The 16,406-nt window shown below is 38.3% G+C and overlaps 1 protein-coding gene across 4 annotated transcripts in view; it reads right to left on the reverse strand.

Moving 5' to 3' along the window:
- chd5 (chromodomain helicase DNA binding protein 5) overlaps positions 1-15,645 on the reverse strand; it is a 65,240-nt gene extending 49,595 nt beyond the window's left edge. For 3 of the 4 annotated variants that reach the window (XM_047348152.1, XM_047348151.1, XM_047348149.1), the window contains exon 1: positions 14,939-15,645. In XM_047348152.1, coding sequence (XP_047204108.1) covers positions 14,939-15,005 — 67 coding nt within the window. In that variant the 5' untranslated portion in view covers positions 15,006-15,645. The remainder of the gene's footprint in view (positions 1-14,938) is intronic. The other variant, XM_047348150.1, reaches the window with a different exon arrangement.
- Between the last annotated feature and the right edge of the window lie 761 nt (positions 15,646-16,406).

The following is a 16,406-nucleotide window of genomic DNA, read 5'->3' on the forward strand; positions in this document are numbered from 1 at the left end:
GGTTGTGGCGTTGACACAATGCTCAATTGGTACTAAGGGGCCCAAATGTGCCAAGAAAATATTCCCCACACCATTACACCACCACCACCACCGGCCTGAACCGTTGATACAAGGCAGGATGGATCCATCCTTTCATGTTGTTGATGCCAAATTCTGAAGCTAACACCAAATGTCGCAGCAGAAATTGAGACTCATCAGACCAGGCAACGTTTTTCCAATCTTCTATTGTCCAATTTTGGTGAGCCTGTGCAAATTGTAGCCTCAGTTTCCTGTTCTTAGCTAACAGGAGTGGCACCCGGTGTGGTCTTCTGCTACTGTAGCCCATCCGCCTCAAGCTTCGACATGTTGTGCATTCAGAGATGCTCTTCTGCATGCCTTGGTTGTAACGAGTGGTTATTTTAGTTGCTGTTGCCTTTCTATCAGCTCAAACCAGTCTGGCCAGTCTCCTCTGACCTCTGGCATCAACAAGGCATTTGCGCCCACAGAACTGCTGCTCACTGGATGTTTTCTCTTTTTCGGACCTCTGTAAACCCTAGAGATGGTAGTGCGTGAAAATCCCAGTAGATCAGCAGTTTCTGAAACACTCAGACCAGCCCGTCTGGCAACAACAACCATGCCATGTTCAAAGTCACTTAAATCACCTTTCTTCCCCATTCCGATGCTCAGTTTGACCTGCGGCAGATCGTCTTGACCATGCCTAAATGCATTGAGTTGCTGCCATGTGGCTGGTGAGTGTATATTTCTTGTTGCTGTGGCAAAATAGCTCTTTTCTGGTTAGCACCCTAACAGTCAATGCTTATGTACAATGCTCTCCACTTTGACACTACTAACACTTGTGATGCAGCAGGTTCCAATTCATAGAAGCTTCATTGTTTCTGTGTTGTTCCTTAACATCCTAACTCATTTTCCTTTTATCTTAGGGTGATAGTTTGGACCTGCTGGTTGACACTCAGAAATAACATGGCATACCAAGGGGACAGCGATCCTAAACACACATCCGAGCTCGTTTTGGAATGGACAAAGCAGTCTTACATTAGATTTCTGGAAAGTCCAAAACATTTGTGGACTATTGTGGACTATACTTACAAGCTTGGTCTGTCCAAGCTGGCCAACTATTTAAAATTAACGTCTCCAATTCTAATCAGAACAGATCAAAAATCCAGTCAGAATTATGCCAGAAGTTGGTTGATGTCAGTGTGGTTGAGGTGCAACTTGCTAAAGGAATTTAATCAAATATTAGTAGTGGCGTATGTTTTTTATTTGAGCATTTATTTATTTCTAACCGAGGATGGATTTGGGAAAATCTGCTAAATCCACAAATTGAACTTGATTACCCACTTGTTGATTTTAAAAACAGAAAAAGGCAACATACTGATTGGAGAAACAAGGACATGTTTATTGTTAGATTTAGCTCAATTTGTATATTTTGCCTGCAGCACATTTAAAAAAAGTGTTTGCAAGCTGAGAAGAATTTGTTACAGTTGCCAATGTTAATTGTTTTCTCATTCTAGCCTGATATTAACAATTGTGACAGCCAACCTGTGTGTTTTATCATCTTGTAGCACAGCCATTTCTGTGGTGGCAAGTTAGAGCTATTTTGTGTGTGCTGCTTTGTACCATCAGATAGAAAATATGGATAGCTGCATAAAAAAACATTTGCACTATGCTAAAGATGCTGATTACAGAACAGAAAGTTATAAAAAACACATTACACTTTGGAAAAGCTGCCAATTATTGATATGATTTGTTGTTAAGCTCTGCACCTACTGAGTGTCAGGCTGCTAGAAATCATTCAAGGTACTTTGTCGGAAAGAAATTTTGCTGCAGACTTTTGATTTCTATAATGTCCTCAGCTAACCCACTAATTCTTTGTTCATTTGAAAGACTAAATACTTTTTGATAAATTCAATGTGGAGAATTGTTCAAATTGAAGTTGAAAGACCAGGAAACATAAAATAAAATTGTTCTTATAAGCTGCTTCACAAGTTCTCCTTTGAATCCACTCCTTACAAGGTATTGATTGGTCTCTCTGAGGACAAGATGTTCTAGGACAATGTGCTGCTGTGAATTAACCACTCCTCCAAGCATGTATACCTGCTAGACCGTTTCAATACCCTCGGTATCAGTTGGTTACAGACTGATCTTACACACCTACAAACCCAGTCTAATTTTAGTGAGGGATGGACCTGCATCTCAGGTCAACGGGTTTGTTTTCTGAACTCATACATATTGTATCATTTCAGATGTAATATGTGAAAAGTTGAGTTTGAGACCTAAATCACCAACACCTTCCATAGCAATAAGTCTTTTACCTCCAAGCAGCATGCAAGTTGGTAAAATAAAATGTGCACTGTGAGCAGTAACCATGCACTGACATATCTGCAAGTTGCCAGTGATAATACATGGTGCTTTACAAGCTGTACATTAAAATTTTTTCTCATAAGCTGACACAAGATTTCTAAACTTAAAAGGCCTTGCAAAAGTATTGCTACCGATAGGTTTCGACATTTTGTCACATTACAAGCGCAATTTTAAGTGTGTTTATTGGGATTTTATAATAAACAAAGAACCAATGGTTTGTTAAAATGGAAGGAAAATAATACGTGTTTCTCAAACGTTTGTGGGACAAATAGCCCCTTTCAATCTGATATCCCTAAATATCCAAAAATCCAATTCAACCAACTGTCTTTGGAAGTCACTACATGAGAAACAGAGTTAAGTTTTTATCTCAGAATTAAGGGGACTTGGGTTTAAAACGGGATCCAAAGCTTTAAACAACTAACATAGCATTGTTCATACATTGATAGAAAAGGAAAAACTATGGCACAATAGCAAATCTACAAATACATGCCTGTCCACCAAACTGAGTGCCTGGCAAGGAGGATATTAATTGGAGAAAGCAGCCAAGAGGCCCAAAGTTAGCCTGGAAGAGCTGCAGAGATCCACAGCACATTTAAGAAACCAGGACAATTAATCAGGCACTCCACAAACGGGCTTTGAAAACGTCAGTGAAAGCCAGTGTTGAACAATAGATTAGAAGTCTCAACAAAGCTTTGCCACAAGCCATGTAGGGAGCACAGCAAAAATGTGGAAGCAGGTGCTCTGGTTAGATCAGACCAAAGTTAATCTTATGTCATACATGCAACAACCTTTGTGTGGAAGGAAACATCACCCTAAATACACCATCCCCACAGTAAAGCATGGAGGTGGCAGCATAAACATCTGGGGATGTTTTTTGTTTTTTTCCAGCAGCGTTATACAAGCTGACTAGAGCTGATAGGAGGATGAATTGAGCTAAATACATGTCAATCCAGCAAAAAAGCTTAAAACACGGACGCAAATTCAACATTGAACAGCACAACAACCTTATCCATTTATTTACCTTTGGGGTCAATATCATCACATTCAATATTTAACATCTATAAATGAATATTTGACATAATAAGTCCTAATTTAATGGAGACATATGGGTAAATATAAAATTAACATGAAAATATTTGTCAATGTCATGTACACATGATGTATACATCACTGTTCTATGGGGTCACTTTGAGCCCAGGCTGTTTTAGCTGTATAAAACATAAGAGATATCAATATTTTATACATGTGTTTTGGATAATATTGAGGTCAACATGAAATTTTCTAATCTTTCAAAAAACTTGAGGGCCCTAATTCTACATAACTATAACTATAGCAGTACGAGAAGGGCGTGACAAGACGAGAGCGTGAGAAGCTAGCAGCAATTGTGTTTGTTATTCCTGGGGTCTAACTGACCCTAGATATAAAATGTGTTACTATGAAATAGCTTTTCATTCCAAAAGTTATATATCACAAAGATATGTAATAATATAAACCAATAAGAGTAACAAGAAGATATTTCTTTCCTATTTTTGTTAAATCTGTGAGATTTTGGTGTTCTACATATTTCTCCATAGTAGAGTAACAGTTATTCTGGATGTACTGTATAAGGCAGGTGGGTGGTTGTAACTAAGGCCTAATTAAGCAAACATGAAGTACCTGACACATAAATGTGGATAACAATTTTAATTTTGATCATTTTTTACAAGATTTTGAATTGTAGGGGACAACATTTCCCAAAGATAAAATATGTTAGTAAATTTGAAGGTAACAAGAATGCTAAACATACATCCAAAGCTTCAACTGAATGGTCCAGATCAAAAAAAATTGCAAAGTCAAAGTACTAAATCCAATTGAAAACTACTATTTACAAATGCTCTCCATATTGCTTGACTGAATTTGCAAAGAATGGGTAAAACCTTTAGTCTCTAGATGTGTAAAAATATGCAAAGCTGCTAAAGACATACCCTCAAAGACTGTAATTGGAAGGTAGTTCTGCAAATTACTGGCTGATGTGATCTGAATACATATACAAACACCAAAGTTTTCCTATTTATATTTTGTAAATATTCTGTAAATGTGGATGTAGTGGATAATTCACAATTATACACCACTTTCTGTTGGTCTACAACACAAAATACAGATAAGATATTTTAAAATTTAGTTTGTAATGTAAAGGGATATGAATAATTCTGCAAGCTACAGTTGAGTTCAGTTTTAGCAACAATTTAATCTTAAAAGAATTTAAGCTTACAGGCCTTTGGGGAATTTTTTGCTTCAAGTCATTGTATGTTGTTGCTTTATCCGTTAGTCAAATTGGTTTTTACAAAAAGTCGTTTTCTTAAGAGCGGCAACATCTATAAAGGAGTTCCAAAGAAAGAATCATGTCTGTTTTTACAAAGGGGAACATTGAGTCAATTGAATGATTTTCAGTGCTGACATCTCAATCTGAATATTTTAATGACCTAGCATACATGATAAAAAAGCGATCCAGTTTATTCTATATCACTTTCATTTATGTTTCTTCATACTATCGGGAGTTAAACCAAAACGCTGAATTTCTAAAATTTAATTGTTTGATTTTTTTGAACACAATTTGAAATCTATTGGGAAAATACAACATTAAAACCTAGGGTTAGCCTGTTTTAAAAGTAAACATTATGAATCAATGTCAGACCAGCAGGGTGTTTGGCAAAATAAATATCATAATCATACATCGCAGAGTGTGGATCACTATAATCGTCAAAACACAAATAAATGGAGTGCCCGCCTGCCAGTAAATGGTAACTCCCAGGAGGACCATGGAGGTACATAGTGCATGTCTTCTGCTTGCTGGGACTAAAGCGACTGGCTGCGGGTTGCCAGCTGTACAGTTTAACAGCTGCTGTGAACAAACGTGCTGACTGCTGAGCGCAGCAGACTTCAGTGATGCCAGAGTGAGTTACAGAGGAGTAAGTAAGAGATACAGACATCCCCAAACAACACATCAGAATCACATGGGAATCTACTGGCCTGTGGAGGTTGATCAAATCTAATTCCTATTCTCAGTCTTTTCCTGTCTCTTTTGGTACCGTCTACCTGCATGTCTTCCTTCTCTGTGTGTCTCACACTGACAGACTGGAGGGCATCAAGTATGCAGCACATGTATCTAAGTCAATCAGCCCTGCAGTGTACCACTCCCCTGGGTAGCAGGAGTGTGAGACTGGGGAGGAGGGATTCCTGTGTAATAGGCACACAAACCTCAACAATCACTTATCTGCTACTTAGAAAAGCTAGCAGGAAATACTCCATGAGTGCAGTATTCTGATTTTAAAGCTTTAATCACAGGTAATGTCAAGCTCAATGTGCTACCTCAGACTAGTCAGAGTAAATGTGTCACCAAAACTCTCCTGTTAACTTGGGATGACCTTTGTTTATGTGATCAATGTCTAAAGACAGCATTTAAAGTTGAAATGATAACTGAAATGGATGAAGGTATCTCTAGAGTTCTGCTTGCATGTATTTTCTATATACAGTACCTCTGCTAGATGCAGATTTTTCTTTCCAGTCAATATTCAAAGGAAAAACCTGTGTATGTATCTCTAACAGGAAGCTCTTTTATGTCTCAGATGTGTGTTTGCTGCCTGCCAGGCAAGACATGATAGGAACACAGCAAGCCTTGCATCTCTCTTAGATGCACAGATGACGTAGATGACATAGCTCAGACGTTGTAAGGTGACAGCTTTGGATTACACGGATCATCAAGTCCACCATTCTAGAATCTTTTTTTCCATTATTTTTTATGATACAACAATCAATGAATAATTACCACAAATTACTGATTAGATTAGATGCCAAAATGGTTCTTCCTTGAACTCTATCCTGTAAAATAGAACTATAACTTAACAGAGGTGGCAGTGTCACTCACAAAGTTCCTAAGTATTGAAAGTCTGAGAAAAATGTAAATTTGATTTTAGTATTTTCCAGATCTGGATAACAATAGAAAAAAAACATAAAAACAGTATGGTAAAAGTATAAACTCAGGCTTCACTTTATTATGTAGACTTGTTCAAATAGTTGGTAAAACTAGCAGCTAATCAGCCAATCAAATGGCAGCAAATAAGTACATACAGGCATCTAGATGGTCAAGCAGATTTGCTGAAGTTCAATTCAACCATCAGAATGAAGAAGACTTGCAATTTACAGTGAGGCATTGTTGTTGGTTACAGATGGGCTTGGTCTCAATATTTCAGAATCTTTTGATGTATTGGGATTTCCATGTACAACCATCTCTCAGGTTTTGTGTTGTCGAGCACACCAAGTGCCACTCTGGTCAGCTAATAAGAAAGTCGGACAACAATCAACAAAGAATTTTTAAAAAGTAACATATCGGAAAAATGTTGCCTGGTGTTATGACTCCCGATTTCAGCTACAACATTCAGATGGTACTTTCAAAAAATGGCATAAGCAACATTAAAACATGAATCCATCCTGCCTTGTATCAATGGTTCAGGCTGGTGGTGGTGCAGTGGTATGGAAAATATTTTCTTGACACACTTTTGGATGCTCAATACCATTTGACCTCTAAAGCTACAGGTTTTTTTTTTAGAAGTTTGTCCTTGAAATAACACGCCAACATCTAATTTCATTTTAGTACAAATTGCAAATTCTTTTGAAAGACTTCTCTAATTCTAACCCAAAGATGTTCATTCAAGCTCATGTCATTATCAGCATCCATGCCTTCCACCGGAGTCCAAACGCCAAAAGAAAACAAACATCAGCTAATAAACTTCTCTAATTGCCATCTCTGCGTTTCTCTCATTTGTGAGTCTTTTCAGGTTGGATTGGGTGCTAGTTTAATGTTACTGTGCTAATGTTGACATTTTTGTGTAAACTTGGGCCAATATTTGGCATAAAACCATCTTAATGCTGACCTCATTGGGTTGGATGGTGGCTACTGAGTTTTCCTGTTGGTTATAAATGGTACACAACCCTCCCTCAACCTCCAGTGAAAAGGGGGGTGAAAAATTCCCGACTTCAAAATATCTATTTGTGGCGAAATTACCAGCAGCACTCTCCATGTTTCAATATGTCAAATTAAGCTAGCTGCCACTTTCCCTTGTCTTCCTGACCACACCCCCGCCTATCCCCTTCCGCTCATCCCCACACTTGGCCGTGCCCCCTCAGTGTCTCCTGGCACTGCTCACTTTGGTGAAACTTTTAAAATTTTGTCTGGGTGTGGGGTTATGCTTTTACATCAGGTTTAGTCAGTTAGACAGCCAGTCAGTCATTTTCTATACCGCTTCTTCCATAGTGGGTCGCGGGGAAGCTGGTGCCTATCTCCAGCAGTCTATGGACGGGAGGAGGGGTCGCCAGTCCATCGCAGGACAAACATCGGATTTAGTTCCACTTTAAATAATCATTTTGCAAATCCTGGGTGGATTGTGACTTATATTTATATATTCTGTGAGATCTCTGCTTTCAACAGATCTGTGAGATCTCTGCTTTCAACAGATCCTGGTTGTGTGTAGGTTGTGAGCAGCTGAGACCGAAATTTGCGGTGATGCTATTTTGTGGAGTTTGTTTACATTTTGATTAAACTATGTGTGGTTTTAACTGTGTGTGAGTTCTTAGAAATTCTTTATGTTAACGTTTAGCCAAGATTCTAACATTTCTGTGGATACCACACGTTTAACTAAAGGAAGTTAAAGTAATTAAAGTACAAATTAAAAGTGAAATTCTTCCAGTATTAGGGGTTGGGGATTAAGAGGTTTAGGATTCTTAAATGCTACGGTCTTCCTGAGTATTGCTGTTATCTATGATGATCCCTTTACGACCCATTATAAAAAGGCAGACATACACTATTATATCTTCCTTCTGATGGGCACTTCCAGAAGGATAATGCACCACATCAAAAAACATTAGCATCTCCAAGTTGTTTCTTGATCATGACAGTGAGTTCACTCTACTCCAATGGCCTTTTCAGACAACTTACGTATATTATCTATGAGAAGAAGAATTAAGGCAGTTTTTAAGGCAAAGGGGGATCCAAATACTAACAATGTGTACTTTATAACATAGCCAGTTAGTATATATTTTCTTGTCAAATATCTGAATTTCCCACACTGATTTGTTCCAACCAGATTGTTTTTACACTGATTGCCTCAGAGGTTTACTTCTGGATATGGTTACCATATCTGGATAATGAATTATGGTACCATATCTTGATACTAAATATGGTTACCATATCCAAGTTGAGAGGGTTCCTTTGATCACAGATAATTTTGATAATGATGACAGATTCAGTAATATAGAAAACAAACAAAAACAAAAACAGAAGAAAAGACCTTTTAAAATGTTTACTAAAATATTACAGAAAAAAACATTTCTGGGATGGAATAAATTAGGTCTAAAATCATAAACATTTAACACGAGGTGCACATGATTAGAGCATGGTTATTCAGCTTTAAGGAAGTTTGTCCAGTTTAAACCTCAGACATTTAGTTTTGTGTACTCCTGACTGTTGAAGTGAAAGTAACCACCATGGTAAGATCGAAAGAGCTATCTGAAGCCTTGAGAAAGAAGACTGTAGCAGATTAAGTCTAGTAAAGGAAAGAGGTCTCAAAAGAATTTGAAATGTGCCATTCCGCTGTCCAGAAAATTGTCCAAGTTTAGACATCCAAGAAAGTATACCATTAAAGCAGACTATAAGATTCTGAAATAGGTCTCCAAATACTCAAAACTGTCATCACAGAACCTAATGTGGACTATTGCTATTGGTTAATATAACAGTACATGTCTGTACAATCAAAAAAAGACTTTTATAGGAGGCGTGCAAGAAAGAAAGTTTTGCTCTCTAACAAAATATTAGAAGAAAAAATTGCCAGAGAGAATGTAGACAAGGACAAGTCTTCTGAAATGATGTTCTTTGGGCAGATTAGTCTAAAACTGAATTATCTGGACACAAGCACAGAGGATGTTAGGCATAAAATAAATACAGCATTCTGTTAAAAGATGCCAGCTGGGAAGCATAGGCTTGAAAGTGCCATGGTTTGGGGATGTTTTGCTGCAGCATGACTTGGCCAGTTCACCATTGTAGAAGCCACAAGTAATTCTACTTTGTATATGAGGGGTCTGTAAAAAACATAAACTGAAGCTTTCTTGGAGCCTGCAACATGACAAAGACCCAAAACATGCCAATAAATCAACCAGGAACTGACTTTGGAAATAGAACAATCTTCAGATGCTGCAGGCTGACCTAAAATCTTAATGTACATGCGAGTCATCCCTCAAACATTTCTCAGATGAAAGTGAACAGTGGGGAAACTTTTCTCGATATCAGACACAAGAAGATGGCTACAAGAAGTGTTTCACTAAAGGTATACTAGTCAAGTGGGATAGGATTAGCTATTAAGGGGTAAGATGTCTGAAAACTTTCTTCAGTTAGAATATGCATCTTTTATTGTTGATTGAGTAAATAAAGGTACATTCTTGATGTTTTCCTGTAATTACATCTGTTCTTTTCCAGAGATCATTTTAAAAAATTGGGCACCTTTAAGATAATATTTTGTTCAAAGAACTGAAAATTTATGGGATGTCCTGATTTTTCCACAGAACTGTAGACTCAGCACCGATTTTTAGGTCAACCTTGCTAGCAGCAGGTTGGACCTTCTTTTGCTATCAGAAACATTCCTTAGACTTTCATCCATCTTGTCATGGTATAATCATTCAGTTGCATAACTTGGCTGGTCTGCATCACAAGCATGATGGAAATATTTTGTTTCACCACATCCCAATTGGGATCTATGCCACTGGGATGCAGTGAACACCTTGTCATGTTCAAATATACAGTTTGAGATGATTTAAGCTTTGTGACATGACATCTTATACTATGGGTAGAAGCCATCAAAAGATATGATACCATCCAATTTTGTAGAGCCTATGTGAAATGTGACTTCATATTTCGGTTCTCAGCTAATAGGAGTGGTGCCTGGTATATCTCATTTGCATCTAGGTTCAATGTGTTGTGCTTTCTGAGATGGTAGCTCACATGCATTGGCAGTAACAATAGGTTATTTGAGTTCCTGTGGCTTTTCTATCATCTCCAACCGGTCTACCCATTTCCCTCTGACATCAACAAGACATTCATACATAAAACTGCAGCACACTATATTTTCTCTCTTTTAGATCTCTCTGTAAACCGGAGAGATGTTTGTGTGTGAAAATCCCTGTAGATCATTAGACCAGCCCGTCTGGCACAGACAACCATGTCATGTCACTGAAATCCTTTCCACCATTCTAATGCACACTTTGAGCTTCAGCAAGCCATCTCCACCATGTATAGATGCCTATATGCATTAAGTTATCCCTATGCAATTGGCTACTTTGCTATTATTGTTTACAAGCAATTAAACACAGGTGCCAAATAAAAAGGTCTATGAATGTAGCTAATTGTCTGTGAATCCCCCTCAAGAAAAGCAGTGACCAGAAAATATTTTGTTTGGTGAGTATACCAGGCTGTGCCAGGTGTTGGAAGAGGAGGTTGCTTAGTTATTTGCCCAAGGGAAATCTGGCATCAGTTTCAGTTAAGAAGATGACCAAAGATGCCAAATGACTTGTCTGTTAAAATTTGAATGGATGACAGAAACATTTCTGATCTCCTTCCAATGATGTGGCCAGCAGACTGGCCCATTCAAAAAGAGCTTGAGACACAAATCCCAAGTGAAGCAGCTGAAATGAACAGGAAATATATTTAGGTCTTTTTTTGTTTTGTTTGGCCCTTATGCACAAATACCAACTGCAATTTCTGCAGCCCAGCATTCCCTGTCTGTTTCTCCAATAAAGAAAGCATAGATTTTCTTTCCTTATGGATGACTGCAGGCCTCAGATAAAAATACATACATCCTATTAGAAAACAGGATGATCACACTGATGAAACAATGAAAGGCAAAAATAAATCCTGTGATCTAAATTTAGTGAGTCCTGTAAAGAGCAAGAAAAGAAAAACAGTATTGAATTTGCTGTGCTGCTAATCTGCAAATGCACAGGCACCCCAAAAAATGATTCTTCTATGCTTAGGCCATGCACGGCAGGAAAAAATTGTGTCAACTTTCACAGTAAGTGATCCAAAAATAGACACTTATCCAACTGAGGATTACATTTGCAGACACACAAAAGCCCATGATAATCTTTTAATTTTAGGATAGAACAAAGCAATTAAAGCAGAAAACATAACAAAACAGCCTGTGACAGTGTAAGCTTCTTGAGGAACACAAAGGGACTGAGGCCAATCCATGAGCTGTGATGAATAAAGGGCTTGATGGGATAGTGTTTATGGTTATGAAGTCCCTCAAGCACGCACGTCCAAACTGTTGTGTTTTATTTGCAAGAAGATCTCTTTACAGAAGAGATGAATTTATGGCAAGGAGTGTAATCTTTATGCTTGTTGACCAAAGTTAATTGTGTGTTGCATGTATTACCAACATAATAATTCTTAGCAACATATAATATCCAAATCAGTGATGAGGTAAGGAAAAAACTAAAAATACAAAAATAAAAAATACTTTCTAGACAAAATAGCTCCAGGAATTTATAAAGACTGTGCAATCTATATGAATTCCCCTGCCAAATTTTCTGCATTATATACTGTGGCATTTGCAGTGCGTAGTGTTTCAGTCATGTTACAGATCTTTGATGACTAAAAGCATGAAAAAACAAAGAAATCAAGACAAGACTGAATGCTTTCAACTCATGCACAAAAAACAAGATTTTTTGTTTTAATTGTATCCTTTCTTGGATGTCTTCTGCTCTACCACAGGCAATTGCTTATTTATTTTTAAATGCATGTTTAATAAACAATTGGATCACTGTGTTCTCTGTCAAGGTATGCCTGCAAGCCACAAGTGATCCCTTAAATTTTAAGCCTTACTTATTATCATTTTGTCTCGTCACATAAAAAACCTTACACAGATACCTGCTGGCAATAATTGAAGAATTTATAAAAATTTTGATAGACCATCCATCCATCTTCTGCTTATCCAAGATCGTGTTGCAGGAGGAACAGCTCCATAAAAGAAACCCAGACATCCTCCTGCCCTGTGACACTCTCCAGCTCAGCTCATTCTGGGGAATATCAAGGCATTCTAATGATGGAGGCTATAGTCCCTCCAGCACATTCTGGGTCTGCCCCAGAGTCTGCTCCTAGTGGTAAGCATCTGGGAAAACCACAAAAGGGAGGCATCCTGATCAGATGCTCAAACTGACTTTCAACGCAGAGGAACAGTGGCTGTACTCTCAGCTCTCTAAAGATGACAGCGCTTCTCACGCCGTCTCTAAGGCACTGATAGCATGCCATCTAATTATTAAATGTTGTCTAGCTGTGCGTGGTTGAATCTCAATATAAACACATCTATTCTGTGAAGGGATCAGAGGATTGTAAGAGAACACTGGTGAACAAACAGTCTTATGAAAACCACTGAACACAATAGAAAGTTTAGAAATATAGATGTGGAGACGTTTAGAGCAGGCTTAGATTACAAAACACCCTAAACTCTGAACATCTCCCAGAAGACTGTTCAATCCATCATATAAAAATGGAAAGAGACTGGCACAACTCCAACCTACAAAGACATGGTGGTCCACCTTAATTGACAGGCTAGCATTAATCAGAGAATATTACACATCCACATGCAAAAGAACTGTCATATGGTATATGCTTATTTATTGCTCATGTTTTGATAAGTTAAACAATATTAATATGGTACAACACTAAGAAAAATCCCAGTAATGGAATTTTTAACTCATTGCCTCTTTCAAACTTAGCCTCTTTTAGCTTTAGACATTTAGAGATATAGTATTTTAAACCTCTTTGACCTTGAGTTGGTAACAATAATGATAGAAGGCATAGCGCACAGATATTTTCTTGGAATTTTACATTCCTAGCTTTTTCACTCTCAGTCTGTTGTACACTCAACTTTTTAACACCGTGATTTGAGAAAGAGGGAAAGGGGGAATATGTAATATTTAAGCCCTGTCTCAGGGTTCAAACAAACTGATGCTCAAGGCAAACAGCAAGAATGAAATAAAATGCTATCACTGGCCTTAGCTGTGCTAAAGCAGGTCATTTCATCACCCTTATCAATGCAGGACAAAGCAAGAATAATGTATATCTTTAGAAAATAATAGAACTGAGACACCTGGTGAGGTTTTGGGTGTTTATAAATGACCAGTAGATTTAAATGTACAAGGATTAGATATGAGATACTTGCAGTATGACAACTTTCAGTAAAATACTATGTTTTTATATTACACAAAATCTTTAAACAAAAATATATTACAGAACTTAATAGATTTGACTTAAAACAGCAAAGCAATTATTATTCTTGCTGCTGCTAAAACAATATAATGATTAGGGCATATATAACAACATTATCATTCATAATACATATTCTGATTTAAACACATTCTGGTTTTCTCACGATAAAAGTAATTTTTTTGCAAAAGAAAAACTGAAATATTTCCATAGACCCACATTAGGTGCTCTTGTAAGTAAGGGACAAGTTTAGTGGTTTTTCAATGAGTTGCCTGGCAGTGCACAGCAACAAGAGAGTGAGTGGTAGCACTGTGTAACATACAGAAAGAGAAATCTTGTCACCCCAACATTTTTGGTGCATTCTTCTTGTTTGGACTTTAAATTTTATGATGCAATTTTAACAATTTTGAAACACCTTTGTATCAGTAATCAGCCCTTGCCCTAAAATGACTAGTTCTTGCTGTTTTTAAATACTATATATTGTTGCAAGAATAGATGGTAAATTATTAACAATTGCATGAATCAATAAAGTGCACAGTAATTATTTAGCGAAGACAGAAAATACAGCAGGAACCTGGCTTGGATGCAGCTTGGATGCGACTAGACAGAGCTGCAGCTGAAGAATTTAGGTTGGAGGTAATTTAGGTTAATGCATGACCCAAAGCTAACTCTGCTGGTGACACTGAGTGCGCAACGCAACAGAACACACTGTTTACTGTAGCCCACACGTGGCTCTCACACCTCTGCGGCCATGCAGAGCTGAAAGAAATAAATAAAGAAATAAAGTTGGATCATAGTCGGCGGCGCATCTGCAACCAAACCAGCCAGGATGGCGTCCCTCCAGCCAATTTCTATTCGAAAGCACTCATGACAAAATCAACACAGATAAAACGGACACTGCAACGACAATAAACCGCTCACAGGACAACTTGTTTTTTTTTTATTTTATTATTTGATGGAGCTGAAAAGCTTTTACTTCTGAACGCTGCCTATTCAGCCTGGGAAAGCTACAACAGCCAGGAAAAAACGTGCGGCTGGGTTTTCATGATACCCCCAAAGCAAACTGGATGTTTGAGGACAGCCGGAGGCAAATCCAAAAACACCACCTTCAACACACCAGGTCGTATAAGAGGAAGAAAAAAAGGAATGACTCTGCTTATTGCACCGCTCCACTCTTCCTCCTCCTCCTCTTTGGTCTCAGGAACGCAGGACAAGCCCTTTTCCCCGCATTCAAGGCGTAGCGGCTCAAAAATAATCTGAAGGACACCCCGCCTCCCCTCGTTCCCTCACCTGGCATGTCGTCTTCAAAATCCATGTCGTCCTGTCCCTCGTCTTCATTACTCAGCGACCCCGGCATCTTTATCTCATAGCCCCCAAACCCCTTTTAGGCTGGGAATACTGAAAGTTAACCCTCCAGACGCCGCAGCACAGTCTCTTTCTTCATTCAAAAAGAACTCGCTCAGTGGTTTCTTTTTATTTCTTGCAGTCAAAACAGGCTTGTTTTCCCTCCGGATTAAAAACATACAAAAATTAACATTTATATTCTTTTCCCTACAGATCTATATCCAGGTCTTCCAGTCTGAAAAATAAGAAAGACAAAAATGGAACACACATGCCCAGATTGTGACGTCTGGTCTGTTGCCATGACGATGCATCCCATAGTTTCCCCACAACTAGTTAGTCATACTCTCTTAGTTACTCCTTTAACTAGTAATGTGCAAAAAAAAAAAAAAAAGCAAAAAAAAAAAAAAAAAACAGATGAGCATCTCCTTGTGCAGCTAAAAGTGGAATGCACGCAGTGTCTGTCTGCAGCACGTTTATGTTTGCAGGTCCGGAAAATTCAGGCCAAAACTTCTTCAGCTTTCCAACTGCTTCACACTTCACTCACAGCTTTAGCTTTAAAATTATAAATATAAAGTAAAAGCAGATAATTATGGACGATAAATGAACGGTTGTATTTTAGGATGTTAATGCATAAAGAATAAGAATGATTCGGTTGTACAATCTTTTTCTAGCAAATAAAAGCAAAGTTGTATTAGATTGAGTCCTGATTTCCGGTCATTTGTTGTCAACAGTTAACCTAGGTTGCAGAGAAGTACCATGGTTGGACAATGAAACTGAAACACCTGGTTTTAGACCACAATAATTTATTATTATGGTGTAGGGCCTCTTTTTGCGGCCAATACATTGTCAATTCGTCTTGGGAATGACATATACAAGTCCTGCACAGTGGTCAGAGGGATTTTAAGCCATTCTTCTTGCAGGATAGTTGCCAGGTCACTACGTGATACAGGTGGAGGAAAACGTTTCCTGACTCGCTCCTCCGAAACACCCCAAAGTGGCTCAATAATATTTAGATCTGGTGACTGTGCAGGCCATGGGAGATGTTCAACTTCACTTTCATGTTCATCAAACCAATCTTTCACCAGTCTTGCTGTGTGTATTGGTGCATTGTCATCCTGATACACGGCACCGCCTTCAGGATACAATGTTTGAACCATTGGATGCACATGGTCCTCAAGAATAGTTCAGTAGTCCTTGGCAGTGACGCGCCCATCTAGCACAAGTATTGGGCCAAGGGAATGCCATGATATGGCAGCCCAAACCATCACTGATCCACCCCCATGCTTCACTCTGGGCATACAACAGTCTGGGTGGTACGCTTCTTTGGGGCTTTTCCACACCGTAACTCTCCCAGATGTTGGGAAAACAGTAAAGGTGGACTCATCAGAGAACAATACATGTTTCACATTGTCCA

This window comes from Girardinichthys multiradiatus, chromosome 20 (genome assembly GCF_021462225.1).
Source record: "Girardinichthys multiradiatus isolate DD_20200921_A chromosome 20, DD_fGirMul_XY1, whole genome shotgun sequence".
Classification (NCBI taxonomy): Eukaryota; Metazoa; Chordata; class Actinopteri; order Cyprinodontiformes; family Goodeidae; genus Girardinichthys; species Girardinichthys multiradiatus.